The sequence below is a fragment of the Schistocerca gregaria genome, chromosome 1 (assembly GCF_023897955.1).
Source record: "Schistocerca gregaria isolate iqSchGreg1 chromosome 1, iqSchGreg1.2, whole genome shotgun sequence".
In the NCBI taxonomy this organism is placed as follows: domain Eukaryota; kingdom Metazoa; phylum Arthropoda; class Insecta; order Orthoptera; family Acrididae; genus Schistocerca; species Schistocerca gregaria.
Genome location: NC_064920.1, coordinates 1109643580 through 1109664697, shown reverse-complemented (window position 1 = coordinate 1109664697; position 21118 = coordinate 1109643580). Strand labels below are relative to the sequence as shown.

Sequence of the window (21118 nt, the reverse complement as noted above, 5' to 3'; positions counted from 1 at the left end):
TAACTATTAGCCTGTTCTGGTAAACCATTCAGACACTTCTTTTGTAATATCTTTTGCACACACAGTAAGATTTTCTTCTTTATTTCCTTCAATCAACAGATTGGTGTCATCTGCAAAAACAGCTTCACAATCCCTTATGTGTAATGTGAAATCATTAATGTATACCAAAAAAAGAAAGGGACCTAAAATAGAGCCCTGTGGAACACCTTGACTTAGTCCACATGGTTCTGAAAGATGTACCTGGAGTTCATTTCCTTCCACGTACCTAATTTTAATTACCCGAGAGCGATACTCCAAATATGATTTAATCCACTGATTTGGCACGCCTCTTACACCATACCATTCGTGCTTTCTCGGGAGCATAGAATGATCAATCACATCAAAAGCTTCTGTTACGTCCAAGAATAAACCTGAGATTTTTCTGTTGTTGTCCACTGCATTTAAGATATGATTTATCAGGTTGAAAGTGGTTGTTTCATTTGATCCCTGTGATCGGAAGCCATGTTGACACCCATTGATAATATTATTCTTGTAGAAGAATGTAGTTAGTTGTGAAAGGAACACTTTTTCAGTAATTTTCAGTAACCCTGACAGTAGTGACACAAGTCATCAACTTTTTTATATAAAGGTATTACTCTTGCCATTTTCAGTTGCTGTGGGAAGATGCCACGTGATAAGGATGAATTGCATACGTCTAATAAAGGAGAGCGTATGCATCTTGCTGTTATATTTATAATATAATCTGGAATATTATCAGTACCAGTTGAATAATTAATTTTCAGTGAATTAATGGTATTCAGGAGTTCTGTTGGTCCTATTGGGCTGAGGAACATGGATATATTATGTATTTCAATGCATGCAAGTTCTTTCAATGTTGTATTAAGTGGATTACCAAATTTTTCCTTCACCAATTTTCCAGCTACAGTTGCATAATAAGAATTGAAGTTGTTTGCATCTGCCCTAGGGTCAGTGACATTCTTGCATCATGTGATACCACAGTTTTTTTGTGATTTGTCTTTTTTACCATAACATCCTGCACAGCTTTCCACATGGACTTACTTTTATTGGATTAATTTTTGCCTCTTTTATGACACATTTCAAAACTAACTTGTATTTTTTTAAATGACTAAGAAATTCTAGACTGCTATCAATTTTTGAGTGCAGAAAAAGTTTCTCCTTCAAGTGTACATTTAAGTACCATATGCACATCTGTTTACAACCATACAAGATGAAGATATAAAATTACTGTGATAGAAATAGCACTTGAATATAGCATACTGCCAAAAATCGGCTGATTGTATGGTATAAATGATGATGACTATAACAGCCTTGGTGGGAAATGGAACTGTGTTCTAAGAAAGTGACAAGTTTCTGGGGGATAGAAGGAGCAGGCTGTTAGTGTGAAGGGAGATTAGGCATTCACATCTCGCCAACAATGAGGTCCCCAGAGACTGAACTCAAGCTGAGACTGGAGAAAGATGCAGGTCCAATCCTTTCAAAAAAACTATCCATTTAAGTGCATTCTCAGAATTCCCCACCCCCAATTAAGCATATGACAGAGTTTGCAATAGCACCATCAATAAAAGAAAACTTAAATAACAGAATTGTCTTTCAGCAAACTTGTGACTGCGCATTCAAGATGGAAGAACTTACTGAAATAATAACAGAATTGTCTTTCAGCAAACTTGTGACTGCTCATTCAAGATGGAAGAACTTACTGAAATAGATAATATTTTAGTTTCACCAGGAAAACCTACCACAACTGGAAGGTGCCAAAGTGGGGGAGGTGTGAGAAGCCATACCTGACAGTAAGGGTGCCGGGCGGGCTTGCAGATTGCGCTGGTGAGCTGGAGGTGTTGTGGCCCGAGTCGGGGGAGTCCGCATGCACGTCAGCAGCCACCAGCAGTGAGCTCTTGCGCTCGGGAACAGCTGGCCCCGTGGCGGGGCTGCCCTCTGACAGCTGCAGCGTCGTGCAGACGGTGCCTGCAGAGCTGGTTGTTGTGCTCGTGGAGCCCTGCAACAGAGACAAGTTTCACTCACAACTGACAAGACGGCTGCTTTTAGTGGATATCCTGGCTGTGGTTATGTGCTTTTCCTGTGGCTATTGCCTATGGGAAGGAACTTTACTTCAATTCCAGTGTACAATAACAAAAACATTGTCGTCAGATTTCAGTCAAGTTGCCGCATGTCTGAACAATGTCAGTTAAGAAAGCCTCTACCAATTTGTCCGAATCTTTGTCTTTTTGTTTGTAATTGTCAGAATAAGGTTCATATGAAAGAAAATTTTTGGAAAATTTACTGGAAAAGTCGAAATTTGGGATAGTATATTTGTATGAAAATCTCAATGAAAAAAAGGTGAGCATTGGTTTGACAGTTCTCCTGTCACATATTTTCATTAAAAAAAATATAATAATTTAAAAATGTAATTGAGTGAACGAGCCACTTTGGCAGCAAAAAATAAGTACATAGATGATTTGAACATAAAAATTCAGAGTGAAATTGCTGTCAGTTGCATTCATTTAATTTGTTTGGCTCAATTACCAATCCAGATTAAGTTGTCAGTTATCCAACAGAATTCATTGGATTTGCCTTGAGCACCACTGCACAATTTGCAGCTCAAGGTTGGCTCAGTGATAATCATGTTCCATAATCTGAACCAATCAAAACTATGCAATGAAACAAGATTCATTGTTAAGGAGCTGAAGAACAATGTCATTGAAGCAACAACAATTGCAGAAAAGTTTAAAGGTGAGGTAGTTCTAATTCCAAGAAGACCACTGATTCCAAGCGACTTCCTATTTCAATTGAAATGTGTCTAGTTTCCTCACATCCGCAATGATGACTAATAAACTACAAGGCCAGTCTTCAGAAGAGTGTGGAATAATCCCTGAATTGCCATGTTTCTTCTGTAGGCAGTAGTACATGGGATGCTTGTGAGTTAGTAAACCATTGGCACTATTCATTTCCTCTTCAGATAGTAACTGTTGTGACGACTGCATTAGAAACACCAACAAATAATGCATTAGAAACACCAACAAATTATTGTCAAAAAATGAGATCTCATTTATTTCATTTCAATACATTCATAACCTTACCGAAACGGTTTTATTTCAATTCACACAAATTCAACACAAAATCGATTGGATGAATCCATTCTTGACGAACTGACTGACAGACAGGTAATACACATTATAAACCACTGGAAATGTAAAAATGTTGTACTAAACACTTTCTGTTAAACTGGCTGTGAGAAAGCTGTGCTGTGAAAATGTGTGTGTGTGTGTGTGTGTGTGTGTGTGTGTGTGTTTTTCAAGCAGAAGGTACACCATTTGCCCAATACCGATAAAGTACTGAATGTGTCATAGGATGGAATGTCTCTAATGGCGAATTTAATTTATAACAGCACTTTTGAAGTGTTATTGGCTTTTGAGTAGTTGAGGTTTACATGTGCATCGTATTTCTTCCATATTTGGCCGTAGCTTGTCCCACTTAGAATAATATAAAAATGAAGGTCGTACTTGGGGAACATGCGACGATGAGTAAAACACAGCAGGCCTACAGAACGACAAATGGTTCAAATAGCTCTGAGCACTATGGGACTTAACTTCTGAGGTCATCAGTCCCCTAGAACTTAGAACTAAATAAACCCAACTAACCTATGGACATCATACACATCCATACCCGAGGCAATTTTCGAACCTGCGACCGTAGCAGTCGCACGGTTCCAGACTGATGCGCCTAGAACTGCTTGGCCACTCCAGCCAGCTACAGAACGACAAACAGGGTGTTTTACACGTAGAGGTAAGCCGCAGTTCTATCCAACATCACAAGTGTTTCTTCGTGAACTTGTTGTAGCTTGCCACTGGATTCATGATTTTTATCCCTACATGTGCTTATCTTAGAATCATTTTTAGAAACATCTATGCCTACTGATATTACACAAACTCATGGAGGTGAAAAAAATTCAAGTATTTCGTAAATCACGTGGGAAAGGGATGCGAAACAAACATGCTTATGACACATCTGACGTTCTCCTTTCTGATTGTGTAACTCATGGAATACTTCTAGATAAGCTCAAGTACTGTGGTATGAATGGGACAGCACTCAAGTGGTTTAAATCATACCTAACTGCAAGAGTGCAGAAAGTTGAAATAAGCAGTTCACATAATATGCAAAAAACTGGTGATTTCTCAAACTGAGGAACAATCAAGAATGGGGTGCCGCAAGGTTTGGCCTTGGGTCCTCTGCTGTTCTTAATATATATTAATGACTTGCCATTCTGTATCCACGAAGATGCAAAGCTGGTACTTTTTGCCGATGATACAAGACAACAGACAAGAATTAACTGATGAAACTGTAAGCAATGGTTTTCATAAAATCATTAAGTGGTTCTCTGGAAATTGGCTCTCAAATTTTGACAAAACACAGTATATACAGTTCCATAAAGTAAATGGAATGACACCATTAATAAATACAGACTTCGATCAGAAATCGGTATCTAAGGTAGAACATTCAAAATTTCCAGGTGTATGCATTGATGAGGGGTTGGACTGGAAAAAAACACACTGAAGATCTACTGAAACGTTTGAGTTCAGCTATTTATGCTATTAGGGTCATTACAAATTTTGGCGATATAGGTCTCAGTAAATTAGCTTGCCACGCCTATTTTCATTCTCTGCTTTTGTATGGCATCATATTCTGGAGTAACTCATCAATGAGTAAAAGAGCATTCATTCGACAAAAGCGTGTAAGCAGAATAATTGCTGGAGCTCATCCAGGATCATCCTGTAGACATTTATTTAAAGAGCTAGGGATCTTTACTGTTGCCTCACAACATATATATTCACTTACGAAATTTGTTATTAACAATCCAAACGAATTCAAAAGTAATAGCAGTGTACATGGCTACAACAATAGGAGAAAGATTTAACCTTGAGTAGTGAAGTTCATCCTAACTTTGGCTCAGAAGGGGGTAAATTATGCTGCCACAAAAGTCTTTGGTCACTTACTTAATAGCATAAAAAAAGTCTGACAGATGGCCATATAGCATTTAAAAGGAAATTAAAAGATTTTCTCATTAGATGAATTTTTAGATATAGTAAGTGGGTAATTTCTCCACCCAAAAAAAAGTTAAGTGTCACGTAATATTTTGTGTAATGTAGTATTTTGTGTAGACACCTTTTATTAACCTCACATGTTCCACATCATTACTAAATGTCGTATTCATGATCTATCGAACACGTACACTACTGGTCATTAAAATTGCTACACCAAGAAGAAATGCAGATGATAAACGGGTATTCATTGCACAAATATATTAGACCAGAACTGACATGTGATTACTTTTTCACGCAATTTGGGTGCATAGATCCTGAGAAATCAGTACCCAGAACAACTACCTCTGGCCGTAATAATGGCCTTGATACGGTTGGGCATTGAGTCAAGCAGAGCTTGGATGGCGTGCACAGGTAAAGCTGCCCATACAGCTTCAACACGATACCACACTGACCAGACGTTTTCAATTGGTGAGATATCTGAAGAATATGCTCGCCAGGGCAGCAGTCGAACATTTTCTGTATCCAGAAATGCCCGTACAGGAGGACCTGCAACATGCGGTCGTTCATTATCCAGCTGAAATATAGGGTTTCCCAGGGATCGAATGAAGGGTAGAGCCACGGGTCGTAACACATCGGAAATGTAACGTCCACTGTTCCAAGTGCCGTCAATGCGAACAAGAGGTGACCGAGACGCCATACCATCACGCCGGGTGATACGCCAGTATGGCGTTGGCTAATACAGGGTTCCAATGTGCGTTCACCGTGATGTCGTCAAACACGGATGCGACCATCATGATGCTGTAAACAGAACCTGGATTTATCCGAAAACGTGACGTTTTACCATTCGTTCACCCAGGTTCGTCGTTGAGTACAGCATCGGAAGCACTCACGTCTGTGATGCAGCGTCAAGGCTATCCGCTGCCACGGTCTCCGAGCTGATAGCCTGTGCTGCTGCAAACATTGTCGAACTGTTCGTGCAGATGGTTGTCGTCTTGCAAACGTCCCCGTCTGTTGACTCAGGGATCGAGACGTGGCTGCACGATCCGTTACAGCCATGCGGATAAGATGCCTGTCATCTCGACTGCTAGTGATACGAGGCTGTTGGGAAACAGCACGGCGTTCCGTATTACCCTCCTGAACCCACCTATTCCATATTCTGCTAACAGTCATTGGATCTCGACCAACGCGAGCAGCAATGACGCGATACGATAAACCGCAATCGCGGTATGCTACAATCCGACCTTTATCAAAGTCGGAAACGCGGTGGTACGCATTTCTCCTCCTTACACGAGGCATCACAACAACGTTTCACCAGGCAACGTCGGTCAACTGCTGTTTGTGTGTGAGAAATCGGTTGGAAACTTTCCTCATGTCAGCACGTTGTAGGTGTCGCCACCGGTGCCAACCTTGTGTGGATTCTTTGAAAAGCTAGATCATTTTCATATCACGGCATCTTCTTCCTGTCGGTTAAATTTCGCGTCTGTAGCTCGTCATCTTCGTGGTGTAGCAATTTTAATGCCCAGTATTGTACTGATCTAATCTAATCTCGCCACTCGGAGTGCTAGTGTCTCAGGCTGTCAAACGGTAACAACTTTTACAGCAGTGTCCCGACTGTTATGTTAGACTGTGACACAATTAAGGGCTCACCTTGCCGAAGAGCTCGTACTCGGAGTCGGCGGTGAGCGTGCGGTTGGGCGAGCCGCCGGTGGAGAGCGCGCAGGTGGTGTGCAGCGCCTGCTGCGGCAGCAGCGTCCCGGTGGGCCCCAGCGCGACGCCCGGTGGTGCCAGGGGCGGGCAGCCGGCCGCAGCCGCCGCCGCCGCCGCCACCGCCACCGGGTCCTCCTCGCGCAGCGGCTTCAGCCCGCTGTCCAGGTGGAACGACGTGTAGTAGCCCTCCGTGTCGCACGAGTACACCGAGCTCGAGTCCTGGTCAGCGATGCTCGCCGCCAGGTCGGGCGTCAGCGTGCCCGACGAGCTGGCCGACGTGTTGAGCGCGTGGCCCGCGCCCGTCGCCGACGACACCGTCGTCGTCGACCTGCTCCGGGAAAAGTCATACTGTACGAGTGTGGGAGGGGGGCGCTCCACTACTAAGGTCATTAGCGCCCAGTCACAAACGTTAGTGCACTAACAGAGTAGAAAAACGCAAGGGGGCAACACCAGAAAGTACTCACAAAGACGCAGATAAACAAAATAAAACAGATCTTTTTGTACAAGTCCGTCAATGTAATAAGACTACGGATACAAGTAGCTGCTCGAGCGCCATCAGCTAAAAGTTCCTGTAAGGTAGACGGCAGACACAGGACAATACGAGAGCGAATAAAACGCGGACAGGACAATAAAATATGGCGCACCGTCAATGGATGAGCACAGGGGCACTGCGGGGTTGGGTCACCGGACAACAGGTAGCGATGGCCAAATCAGCAATGCCCAATTCGCAACCTGGCCGAAATCACCTCCTCTCGCCGGGAAGGGCGAGAGGAGGTCGTCCAACCCGTCGGGATCGGTTTGATGGCGCTAAGCTTATTTTCATGGAGAGAGGACCAATCCTCATGCCACAATGATGAAACGCGCCGACAAAGAACCCCACTAACATCAGTGGATGGCACACGAAAGGAAGCTGCCCGAGGCGGGAGGACAGCAGCCTTGGCCGCAGCATCAGCAGCTTCGTTCCCAGCCACACCGACGTGGCCAGGAATCCACAAGAAAAGGACACGAGCGCCGGTATCAGCTAGCGACTGAAGCGACCGTTGAATTCGTTGCACGAGAGGGTGGTCCGAATATGGGTCACGGAGACTCTGAATGGCCGTCAAATAATCAGAGCAGATGGCATACGGATGGCGGCGGATATACTGAACATAGAGAGCAAAAAAGCTCAGCTGCAAAGCTTGAACACTGGTCAAGGAGCCGGTATTGAAAGGTATCATCCCCAACGACAAAGGCACATCCGACGCCAGCAGTAGTCTTGGGGCCATCTGTGTAAATAAAGACGTTATTGGCGAGCCTCGAGCGGTATATCGAATCCGCGGTCCTCTCCTTTGGGAGCGAGTTGGGAGGGGTGAGGAGAGCGGGGGGCAGCACATGCACCTTGAAACGAAGCATTTAGATGCAAAATAATCCTGAGTACCGAATCACTTCGGGTTTGGGCACAGACACAGTTCTACGAGTGACGAACGACGCCATCCTCTACGTTGTGTGTGTGTGTGTGTGTGTGTGTGTGTGTGTGTGTGTGTGTGTGCGCGCGCGCGCGCGCGTTGCGCGTCCTTCAAGTGTCGCAGTCAACTCTCCCAGTTGCGAATGCCACAGTTTCTCGCAGCTGGACGAAAATGGTGTGCAAAGTAATAACACAGGATGTATCAAAAATAATCATTCGATTTAAAAAAAAATCGTAACTATTATGTTATTTGAGACACGTGCGTGAACAGCGTACTGTTGGAAAGAGCAAACTCTCGAGTTTTACACGGTTGCGCCCACTTCAGTTCTAGTAAAAATTGTGTCGGGACAACAGAAAGCGTTTTGACTTCTACGTTTTGCACAGTGCCGGTCAGTAATAACTGTTCAGCCTGAGTTCCGTACTAGGTATGGTGTAGATCCTCCTACAGCACAGAGCATTAGACGATGGCTTGAACAATAACAGCTGACCGGTATGGCCGAGCGCTTCTAGGCGCTTTAGTCTAGAATCGCGCGACCGCTACGGTCGCACGCTCGAATCCTGCCTCGGACATGGATGTGTGTGATGTCCTTATGTTAGTTAGGTTTAAGTAGTTCTAAGTTCTAGGGGACTGATGAACTCAGATGTTAAGTTCCATAGTTCTCAGACCCATTTGAACAATAACAAGAAAGATGTTGTTTGTGTAAAGGCAAATCGCCGGGCCATCCCAGAGTGTCTGACTCAGACGTCGAACGCATCCGCAGAAATCTGTTTGCCGTGCAGCTCAACATGCCCCCGATGTCCGTCTGACGTGTGTCTCGTCGATGTTTACGGATGAAGCGATACAAAATTCAGCAACTGCAAGCTCTTCGTAAAGGTGGCAAACAACGTGTAGAGTTTTGTAATTTCATTCTTGGCAAGATGGGGAATGAAGTTTTCTTTCCACGCTTAGTGTTTAGTGACGAGGCAACATTCCATTTAAATGGAAACGTGTACCGTCATTATGTGAGAATGTGGGGTACGGTACAACCACATGAAATTGTACAATGTGAGAAGGACTCTCCAAAATTTAATGCGTCTTGTGCAGTTTCGTGGGAAAACCTGTATGGTCCATTTCTCTTTGCTGAGAACACTGTTACAGAAAGCACGTATCTCGCAAAGCTTGAGAAATTTATTTTCCCACAGTTGGATACTGATTCGAATGACTTTATTAACCAACAGGATAGGACTCTGCCAGACTGACATCTGGAAGTGCAGGAATTTTTAAATCAGAAGATTAATGTACGATGAATCGGTCGCACTGCGCCAAATGATTCAGCCTTACATCACTGACCTGCAACGTCACCGGACCTGACTGTATGAAAGACTCTGTTTCCAAGTACAATGAATGATCTGAGATATCACGCAACAGCGTCTGTGGGATCAGCCTAAATACTGTAATGACATTCGCAGTGCATCTGAAGAGGGGCATACTGAACACTTATGAAAAAGTATGAAAAAAACTTTTTGAGTTTCCTGTACATCAAAAAACAAAATTCTTTGTAAATATTTATCAGTTTCAGAAATATAGATGTGCCAAATAGGCTGATTTTTTTAAAAATACATCCTGTATTTCACCAGGGACACAACGGCAACCTCAGTTTATGTGCATCCTGTGAAATGGAAGATTCCAAAGTGATTCGATCTTAAAATTCATTTTACATCCAATTGGTACATTGTTGCACATATCTTCCTTATCAAAACTTTCGCTACTAAGTCCCCTCTACAATCCCTAGAAGCCAATAATAGGAATTATAAAAGTCCCGCCCTATATATCGCAGATATTTCTTGAATCGTTAAAATATCATAATTCAGTTTTTACCCACATTAATTGTGAAAAAATCCTCACGAACTGTACAGTCACTTGTCGTAGTCATATTAATTACAAAGACACCGGCATAATTTTCCCAAATGTAAGTACAGTAATTTCTGCTGCTTATACTGTAGTTCTCAAAAGACACGAATTTATCGGCGTTTCACACATCAGAATCCGATAATTAGTTTCAGAGAAACTGCTACTGCACTCTGGACAGAAGAACTCATACAGAGAAAAAGTCCAAGATAAGTTGGCTCCAATACTGTTCAGAACAGTACTTACTTCTTGGCTGCTACTAAAGTGCTGTCTCTGATAAAACTAAAGATAATCTAAATAATTTACATTTACGTATATCCCGTCCCATTTATTTCATGAAGGTGGTAAGAATGGATAAATGCCTCAGTGCACGCTGTAATTAGTCTTATCTGACCTGCCCGATCCCCATGGGACCGATACGAAGAACGCAATCGTGCACATTGAGAGAAAAAAAAAGACGCACCATGAAAGAATTATTCTAATGGGGGGGGGGGGGGGGGGGAAAATCGGTAGATGTGATACGGCTACATGTGCAGACAAACAAATGATTACAAATTCAGAAAATTGTTGACGAACTGCCTGTTGTCTTCTGTCTCAGATTCTTTTGCCAACGTTTGTTTGATGAATTTTCTGACATTTCGCCAGCCACTTGTGCTTGCGAAACGTCAGAAGAATCATGAAAAAAATGTCAGCCGAAGAACTTGGGACAGAACCCAACAGGTAGTTTGTCAGTTTCAGAAAAACTGAATGATTTATTCAAAAGAAAGAGTTTCAGAAATTGGGCAACTCAGTAACGCATTGGTCCACCTCTGGCCCTAATGCAAGCACTTATTCGACTTGGCATTGATTGACAGAGTTGTTGGCTTTTCTCCTCAAGGGATATCATGCCAAATTCTGTTACATCGTCAAAATCTCGAGCTGGTTGCAGGACCCTGTCCATAATGTTCTAATCGTTCACAACTGGGGAGAGAGATCTGGCGGCCTTCCTGGCCAAGGTAGGGTTTGGCAAGCACAAAGACGACCAGTACAGACTCTCCCCGTGTGTGGGCGGGAATTATCCTACTGAACCATAAGTCCAGAGTGGCTTGCCATTACCTGCCAACAAAAATGTCGTAGAACAGCTCCGGCGTGCCGCTGTGCTGAAAGGGTGCAGTGGGTCACCACCAAAGAGATCCTGCTATGAAATGAAGTGGCACCTCATAGAATCGCTCCTGGTTGCCGGCCCGTACGGTGGGTGACAGTAGGGTTTATATTCCACCACTGTATGGGGCCGCTCCAGAAACGTGTTCGCTGGTCATTGAGGATCAATCCGAAGCGGGACTCATCGCTGAAGACAACTACTCCAGTGAATGAGATTCCAGGCGGAAGGCTTGTCTGGGAACGACGCAGACAGCAGTGGGGTACCAAACCGACTGTCGCCCACCATACGACCCGACAGCGAGGGGTGAAGATCTGAATTGCCTTTTCATTTCATAGCAGGATGACTTTGGCTGTCATCCGCGGCACCCTTAGAGCACAGTGGTACGTCGACGACGGTCTATCCCCCCCTCCCTCCCCCCTCCCCGATCTTGGGCTTATATTTCAGCAAGATAATGCCCGTCCGCACACGGCAACAGTTTCTACTGCTTGTCTGCGAGCCTGCCAAACCGTACTTTGGGCCGCAAGGTAGCCGGATCTCTCCCCAGTGGAAAACGTTCGGGGCACTATGAGCGGGGCCCTCCAACTAGCTCGGGATTTTGACGATCTAACATTCCAATTGGACAGAATTTGCAATGCTACCCCTCAGGAGGTCATCGAACAACTTTATCAATCAATGCCCAGCAGAAAAACATTATGTGATTGCCTTATCATTATAAATCATTCACTAATTGAGCAGTCGCTCGGCAACAGCTACAGTTAGCAAATAATGTTGCGAGAATGTAAAAGGTGAACGACCTGTGACGTAACTTGTTTATTGTCGAAGCGCCGTCAGAGATGCAGTGAGTTATTGACTTTGAAAACCGCGGCGCGAAAAACGGACAGAAGAAGAACACTTTTACAATTTTTTTTTTTTTTTTATGTACGAGATATTCTCGATGAACGGTTACTCATTCTTCTCTTGTCTCTTGTAACTTGTGTCGGACGCGCATGTCTTGCCGCCGTATTATTATCGTTAAAAATATTATTTCAGTGTAAAGTAAAAGTGCAATACTAAAAGTCCAATACTGCATAACAGTAAATTTATTGTGCGACGTGTATGTGAAAACGTCAAAGGAATTATTGTCATTACCAGAAGAGAAGTGCCAGTCAAAACGGCATCCATGTTAAAATTCTTCATTGTATTGTAAGTTCCTCTATTAATTGCCATAAATTCAGATTTAAATGGAATTGGTGTATGGACTATTTATTTAGTGTAGAATCTATGTCTCACTCCTTCATGAAGATATTTAATTTTCTTTATGTTTCTGCCAAATAGAGAGTTCACAGTCACGAATTCTTTCGTCGAAATCGGACGGAAGTTGTATGCGGCGAAATATTTTCTCCGCGCCATATTCTACTGGTAAATGCATGATAAACTACGGCCCCTTAGGAAATTCATGTTGAGCTATCCAAAAATAATTATATTTTGAATAGGCATTTACTCTCCTCTGCAATGCAACTTCCGACTGATCAGACGATCCAACAAGAAACAGCCGCACACGGTCGGCGTTCGCAAATATACTTCCAACGCTGATTATAGCTATATGTTACAGCACAAAAGTAAACATATTGTTATAATTAGCGACTACGAACGGGGACATTTATAACTGTATGTTTATGTATACACATTACGTAAACATATCGTTATAAGGTGAACCAACGCGTTATTTACTTGCTCAGTTTATGAAACCTTCCCTCTTGAAAAAATCATCCGATAATCGTTTGTTACTCTGTACAAGTACATCATATCTACCGATTTCCGACCCATTCGGATAATTTCTGCGTGTTGTGTCGTTCTTCTCGTCTTAGAGAGTATATTACTAGATTCCCCACTGAGTGGCACTTTCGTACACAAAGAAACAATATCAAACCTGACCAGGATGTCGTTTGGTGCAAGTGTCAGTTTCTTCAACTTCTCAATGAAATGTCAAGAATAATTTTTGTATGTGTCGGTCTTCTCCACGTGCGGCTGGAATAGAGAGGGCATGTGTTTTGAAAAGTTCATACGTCGGTGAGCCAGGAGCGCTAACAATCGGTCTTAGTGGAAAGTTGTTCTTATGGATCTCAGGTAATCCATACAGCCGAGGTGGTAGGGCTCCTGTGTTGCGCATGTTTCTCTGTATCTCCACCGGCAGAGAAGACGCCTTGATTAACGGATTCGTATTCCGTGTGATACGCTGCGTCGGATCTGCGCTTAGTTTTCGGTACGTCGTCGGATCTAATAGGCCTTGGATCTTTTGCTCACAATCTTCGGTCTTCATTACGAAGGTCGCATTCCCCTTACCGGCAGGCAGTACCAATATACTCTTGTCGGCTTTAAGATTCTTAATAGCTTGTACCTCTTTTTTCTTGAGGTTGCAAGCTGGTCGTTTTGCTCGACGCAGTATCTTGGCTTTCAGTGCGTATTTCCTCTGCCTTTTCGCAGCCGCACGTGGGGAAGATCGACACATACATAAAGGACCCATTACATTTCATTGATAAGCAGAAGAAACTGAAACTTGCACCAAACAACATCCTGATCAGCTTTTATATTGTTTCTTTGTTTACGAAAGTGCCACTGAGTGACGCTCTGGAGCACGTCGGTTCCATTTTCCCGCAAGACATCACAAAGATCTTTCACGCATGTCTCACCATCAGGTATTTCAGGTGGAATGGCAATTTCTACGAACAGCTGGAAGGCGTCGTCATGGGTAGTCCTCTTAGTCCAGTGGCGGCCAACTTCTTCATGGAACATTTCGAAGTACAGGCATTGGACTTAGCGACGTGTAAACCTAAGGTGTGGTACAGGTACGTCGATGATACTTTTGCTGTGTGCAGCCATGGTGAAGAACAGCTCGGTAACTTCCTAAGACATTTGAACAGCCACCATGCCAACATAAAATTTACCAAGGATGTAGAAAAGGACAAAAAATCTGCCATTTCTAGATGTGCTGGTCACAAGGGATGGCGAAAACCTGGGGCACGGCGTGTATCGAAAATGACCCACAAGGATCGATACCTGCACAAACCATCAAACCACCACCCAAGCCAGAAAAGAAGCATGATTAATACGCTCGTAAAGTGAGCAGTACGAATATGTGAGCCGCAGCACCTCAGACGCGAAATACAACACCTGGAAAGTGTTCTGAGGAGCAATGGCTACTCCACAAATTATATTAGAAGCGTAACAGAACCAAACACTCGGCGAAGTAAGAAACCAGAAAAAGAAATGTCGGTGACGGCCTTTCTGCCATACATTCCCAGAGTCACGCACAGAATCGGCCGTATATTGCGGATAAGACGATTTTCAAACCGACAAGGAAGATCAACGAGTGTCTTAGATGGGCAAAGGAAAAAAGGGATCCACTTGCAATGTCGGGAAAGGGATCCACTTGCAATGTCGGGAATATACCGTATACCATGCACATGCGGAAAAGTTTATGTCGGAATGACTGGACGATCAGTCAACACCAGGATCAAAGAACGTAAGCGGCATTGTAGGCTGGGGCAGGTGGAGGAATCGCCCGTGGCAGATCACGCACTGAGTGAGACCGACCACGTAATAAAATTCGCAACACCGAAGTTCTGGTTGTAGAGAAGCTGTTCAGAGAAACTATATATAAATACAAAAACACGCAAATAGCTTCAACAAGAAAGAGGAAAGTGAACGACCGTCGCAGGTAGCAACTCAAGAGGAGAACCGCACCGGAAATGACCGCGGAGAAGCACTCGAACGTTGGCGCGCCAGGTACGTATAGTATGCGGCTGCGAGCTCGGCTCCAGTTCATCACCGGCAATGGAAGGTGAAGCTTTGACAATGCCAGCCACTCGTGCTGGCGAAACTTTAGTAAAATCATCAGACGTACGTCGGCCGAAGAACCCGAGACAGAAGCCAATAGGCAGTTTGTTAGTAGATGATGCAGTATAAGTCTTCGATAGAGTGCCTCTTGCAACACCAAACACTTCGGCTACCTGGATTACGGAAGTCACCGCCACAGAAGCACAACAATTTGCCCACGTTCCGAGGTAATGCACTCATAACTATACAGAATATTGTTCTGACAGCGACTCACTCGTGCAACGTACTGAGTAAATTCACAGGTCGTTCGTGGTGAAATACAACAGCGCAACTTGCAGGCTTGGCTAGCCTCTGCATTTATGTTAAAGCATGCATTTCTGGTAGTGTTAACATTTTTATCCAGATCCTGTACATACTCGACAAGCCACCATACTGCGCATAGCAGAGGGACGTCATAGCATTACCAGGTATTCCCTTTCACGTTCCACTCACAAATGGAGCGAGGGTCAAATGACTATCTTGATGCTTCCGTACGAGCCCTAATTTCTTGTATCTTGTTATCGCGATCTTTACGCGAGATGTATGAAGTTGATAGTAGAATCTTTCTGCATTATGTCGTTTCTGTAAACCTTCTTAATGATGTTCCGTGAAAAGTGCGTACTTTGCCCTCCAGGGATTTCTTTTGAGATCACGGAGTATTTCCATAACACTCGCCAACCTTTCGGTAACAAGTCTAGCCGCAGGCCTCTGTATTGTTTCAATGTCTTTCTTCAATCCAACCTGGTAGGAATCCCAAATACTCGAGCAGTACAGAACGAAGCATTGCATAAGTGTTCTGTATACGGTCTCCTTTATAGCTGAGTTACACTTTCCTGCAATTCTTCCAATCCCAGTCGTTCTTGTTTTACACGGTGCCCAAGAAGAATGTCTCAGTTTCGATGGTATTACGTAACAGTTTAATTTAGACTATTTACAACAAATCGTAAATCAGACTGAAGGTAAACTATCGTAGTTTTTTTCCTAAAAATGTGCACCTTTGCTTATAAGGCACACATACGACCACAAATTCAAGTCTTCCCACGCTTTGTTTAAGACGTCTGGCGTAGTGGAAGGAATCCTGTGTCTCAACTCTGGCAAATCACTAATTGGTGGCGGAATGTAGACACGATCTTTTATAAAGCTCCAAAGGGAAAAAAATCTCATTACGTGAGGTCAGGCGAACACGGAGGCCAGCGGAAAAGTGCACTGCCTTATTGGTCATTAGGACCAATCTGACGGATAGAGAATTCAACGTTCAACCACTCAGTTACAAAGAGATGCTAATGGGAAGGACTCCCATCTTGTTGTTAAATAAAGTTTCAACTTCACCTTCCAGTGGGAAAGACCCATTCTTGCAACATATCCAGATAAGCCGTCCCTATAACAGTAGCTTCAGTGAAAAATAGGCCGTACATTCAATGTCTGGGCACACAGCAAGACATTTAATTTTAGAAACCTCTTTGATATTGTACAAGTTCATGAGAATTTTCTGACCTCCACATACGAACATTGTATTTATCTTCTCACTTAGATGAAAAATTGCTACATCACTGAAGACCACAAAATCAAGTGTCATCTTCCTGTTGCAACACTTCACTTGCAAAGTTGAAATGTACACCTTGGTCATCTAGCTTTAACCTTTTCGAGGGCAAAATTATTGAGCAGCTTTTTTTAATGAATGGAGAGCAGATAGTAGTTAACACATAGGTATATTTATCATACAGAACATCAAATTTGCTGCAACCGTGAAAGTGAGGTCACACAACAAAGTGGGACGTATTCTTCCCACTGCCCTTCCTTGAAGTTAAATGACAAAAACAACTTTTTCCAATATATGTCGTATTTATTTGATAAATTTACTTCTCTTGTTACAATGATTGTTCACAATTACTTGCCATTAAATTTTCTGAAACATGGGTCTATGCAAAATGGTATTTGACAATATGTACAAACACAGCGAGTGCTCTTTTCGGCAGCTTTGGTACTACAATGACGGCACGTCCAGTAGGTTTCTCCTAAAATGAGTTGATGCTCCCCTACAGCCACATGGCGAAAATCTTCAGGTACTTTACCCCTTTTTGCCAGAAAGACAGGTCCACGCCTTTTTTGGGATGAGAAGCTAGCGATCAGTTGTCTGGCTAGATGGATCCTGTATGTGAGCTGATTGTGCTGTCTACTTTCTCTTTTACTTATTTTCCACAGGATAAAATTGTTCACTGCAGCAACGTCCACCAGGAAATAAAATATTCTGTACCACCAATTTACAGAACGTCTGCCAATAGCATACCTTTCTCGTAATTGATCAAACTTATCGACACCACCCATAATTTTGTTGTATTCTGCCACAACTTCAGGACAAGAAATCTCTGTACTAGTACCATACTTGTTTTTCCTTTTCAATGTTGCTGTTTCTCATGAGTCATGAATTGAGCACAAGAAAGTGACTGGACGGTTATCCATCCATTTTACTGCAGAAATGGCTCCTTTTGTTTCAAACTGGAATCACAAAATGTCACGCAAACAGCACTGAAAGGCTCCTCCACAGAGCAACACTCAGCTTACAATGCCTCTGCGCGAAGGTGCAGCAAAAACGGCGGGAACTTCCGATTGGAAGCAGTTCCCAATCTGTTCACTAGGTGGTAGCACCGTACAGAGGTGGGAACTGTGAATCCCACGGGACTAGGAGCGAGTTCATTGTAGTGGGAAGCATGTTTCCCACGGCTCACGAAAGGGTTAAGGCAAGCATCAATTGTAACTAGCGTAAATGTTTTCTTAAAACTTTCCACACTGTCGTCTTTTAACAACCGAAGTTGAAGACTCGCTGTCCGCATAGGACTGGGAAGATAAGACGTTCCGACACGATCAGAATCTTCTTCAGGAACCTTTGGTCGTCGCATACTTTTTCGTTTACACACACGACAGGCAGTTTCTAAATGGCTGTACTATCGGCCGATGTTTCTGCCACTGGTTTCTGCCACGTAGGGGATCACAATTAACTTTTAAATGAAACGTACGCTCAACTGAAATTACAACCACACTCTTAGCAAAGTGCAAAAAGCTTTACGCTGAAGAGTAGCCATTTTGCTTATGTGGCGCTGCAACTAGGAAAACAACAAGTAGTAGTAAGCACCCACCTAAAACTGTGTTAGTCTTCGTCACCTTGAAGCAACCGTGTAAAACGCCAACAGCTGATAAAATGTGTAAGTGGGACATTCTATTATGGGCACACGGTTTAACAGCTGCTGCGGGTGATGGTCTTGAGCTACAACCTTGAGGGCCAGTGTGGCGCAGGAGCAGGGCGAAGGCTTACCTGGGCTGGTGGCTGGTGCTGGTGCTGGAGCCCAGGGAGGCGCGCCCGCTCTCCGAGCTGGCGGACCAGTTGCCCGACGAGGAGTGCAGCGGCGGCGCCTGGTCACGCTTCTCTCGCAGCTTCACCGCCACGCTCAGCGGGCCCGAGGACGCTGCAACACCACGCCACACCGTGCGTCAGCCGCCGCAGCAGAAGGGCGGCAGCGAGCAGTGCTACTGATACGTACCTAGTATCCTGGAATGACGTCCGGGGAAGTGCAGAAAGAGGGGTTGTTCCGAATGGAAAAGTTCGTCCTCCGTCGTTATACCTGACAGTTGTACGCAAGGTGTGACTCGAGATAAGGATTGCATACTTGACCGACTGACTAGTTTAAATCAGTTCTATACTCAGGAGATGAGCGTCGGGGGCACACGTGCGGATCCCGCTTTGCTGTCCTGGACAAGGCCCCAGTGGAGGTGGTTTGCCATTGTCTTCTTTCAACCTGTTATGGAGTGTCTGTCTGTGTAGTGTGGTTGACTGAAGATTGCATGTACAGTTGAGTGTTGTACCTGATTTCGTCTACATCTACATCTACATACATACTCCGCAATCCACCATACGGTGCGTGGCGGAGGGTACCTCGTACCACAACTAGCATCTTCTCTCACTGTTCCACTCCCAAACAGAACGAGGGAAAAATGACTGCCTATATGCCTCTGTACGAGCCCTAATCTCTCTTATCTTTGTGGTCTTTCCGCGAAATGTCAGTTGGCGGCAGTAAAATTGTACTGCACTCAGCCTCAAATGCCGGTTTTCTAAATTTTCTCAGTAGCGATTCACGAAAAGAACGCCTCCTTTCCTCCAGGGACTCCCACCCGAGTTCCTGAAGCATTTCCGTAACACTCGCGTGATGATCAAACCTACCAGTAACAAATCTAGCAGCCCGTCTCTGAATTGCTTCTATGTCCTCCCTCAATCCTACCTGAAAGGGGGATCCCAAACGCTCGAGCAGTACTCAAGAATAGGTTGTATTAGTGTTTTATAAGCGGTCTCCTTTACAGATGAACCACATCTTCCCAAAATTCTACCAATGAACCGAATACGACTATCCGGCTTCCCCACAACTGCCATTACATGCTTGTCCCACTTCACATCGCTCTGCAATGTTAAGCCTAAATATTTAATCGACGTGACTGTGTCAAGCGCTACACTACTAATGGAGTATTCAAACACTGCGGGATTCTTTTTCCAACTCATCTGCATTAATTTACATCTATATACATTTAGAGTTAACTGCCATTCTTTACACAAATCCTGTCCTAGTCATTTTCTATCCTCCTACAGTCACTCAACGACGACACCTTCCCGTACACCACAGCATCATCAGCAAAACAGCCGCACATTGCTATCCACCCTATCCAAAAGATCATTTATGTAGATAGAAAACAACAGCGGCACTACCACACTTCCCTGGGGCTCTCCAGACGATACCCACACCTCCGATGAACACTCACCATCGAGGACAACGTACTGGGTTCTATTACTTAAGAAGACTTCGAGCCACTCACATATTTGGGAACCAATCGCATATGCTTGTACCTTAGGAGTCTGCAGTGGGGCACCGAGTCAAACGCTTTCCGGAAGTCAAGGAATATGGCATCCGTCTGATACCCTTCATAGCTGGTTCGCAAGATATCATGTGAAAAAAGGGCGAGTTGCGTTTCGCAGGAGCGATGCTTTGCCATCACTCCTCCTTAGACGTGAAGGGAAGGGAAGGGATAGGGTGAAATGTCGTCCCGGAACATACTCTACGTCTCTCGAATAGTATCAAGGGACGCCGAATACTCATCCGACATCAACATCAACACTGTCGCATGCTTTCACACCAAGAGACATTTTAGATACATTTGGAGCCAAGGAGACTGGGGCAGATTCTCGTGGTCAGGAAGTGTACACCATCGCCTCTCCTTACCTTGACGGGTGAACACTATACATGAAAATTTCTTCGTCAAGATTCGAACACATTATCCCTGAGTTGACCGACATTGCGCATTGTGCATTAGCAATCCCGGTTATGGAGACAGACAACTGACTGACTAGAAATGATTTAATGTAAGGCACTGGTATGGTCACCGTAATCATCAATCACTTAACACCCACCGTTGCATTAAGACATCCTCTAGACATCTGCACGTATTACAGACGTCAGCTATCGATATCCATACTGTTTCACAAAATTTCCTAATGTCATCTGAAAAATAAATCTTTCTTCAAATGGTTCAAATGGCTCTGAGCACTATGGGACTTAACATAAGAGGTCATCAGTCCCCTAGAACTTAGAACTGCTTAAACCTAACTACCCTAAGGACATCACGCACATCCATGCCCGAGGCAGGATTCGAACCTGCGATCGTAGCGGTCGCACGGTTCCAGACTGTAGCGCCTAGAACCGCTCGGCCACTTCGGCCGGCTTAAATCTTTCTTCAAATCGAAGATTGATTTGCACACCGCAGTATTTTTACTCATTGCAAGCGGCGTATCCTTGTATTTCATTGGACCCTGGCACTCATTTACTCTATCAGTTACAGGGGAAACTGCAATCTAACGTGCATCCCGAACTTACGGCATAACCTCGCATTTTTTCGCATTGAAAATAATGGTCAGAAACAAGACATGATAAGTCACAGAACAAATCCTTGGATCGATTGTGGTCGAACCCTACCCTTTGAATTTGAAG

General features: G+C 44.1%; 1 protein-coding gene across 2 annotated transcripts in view; it reads right to left on the bottom strand.

Moving 5' to 3' along the window:
• The window catches only part of LOC126283304 (uncharacterized), a 777804-nt gene that overhangs the window by 29312 nt on the left and 727374 nt on the right, over nt 1-21118 (bottom strand). For both annotated transcript variants that reach the window (XM_049982262.1, XM_049982261.1), the window contains exons 6-8: nt 18403-18553; nt 6705-7092; nt 1803-2014 (exon numbers count right to left, since the gene is read on the bottom strand). In XM_049982262.1, coding sequence (XP_049838219.1) covers nt 1803-2014; nt 6705-7092; nt 18403-18553 — 751 coding nt within the window. The remainder of the gene's footprint in view (nt 1-1802; nt 2015-6704; nt 7093-18402; nt 18554-21118) is intronic.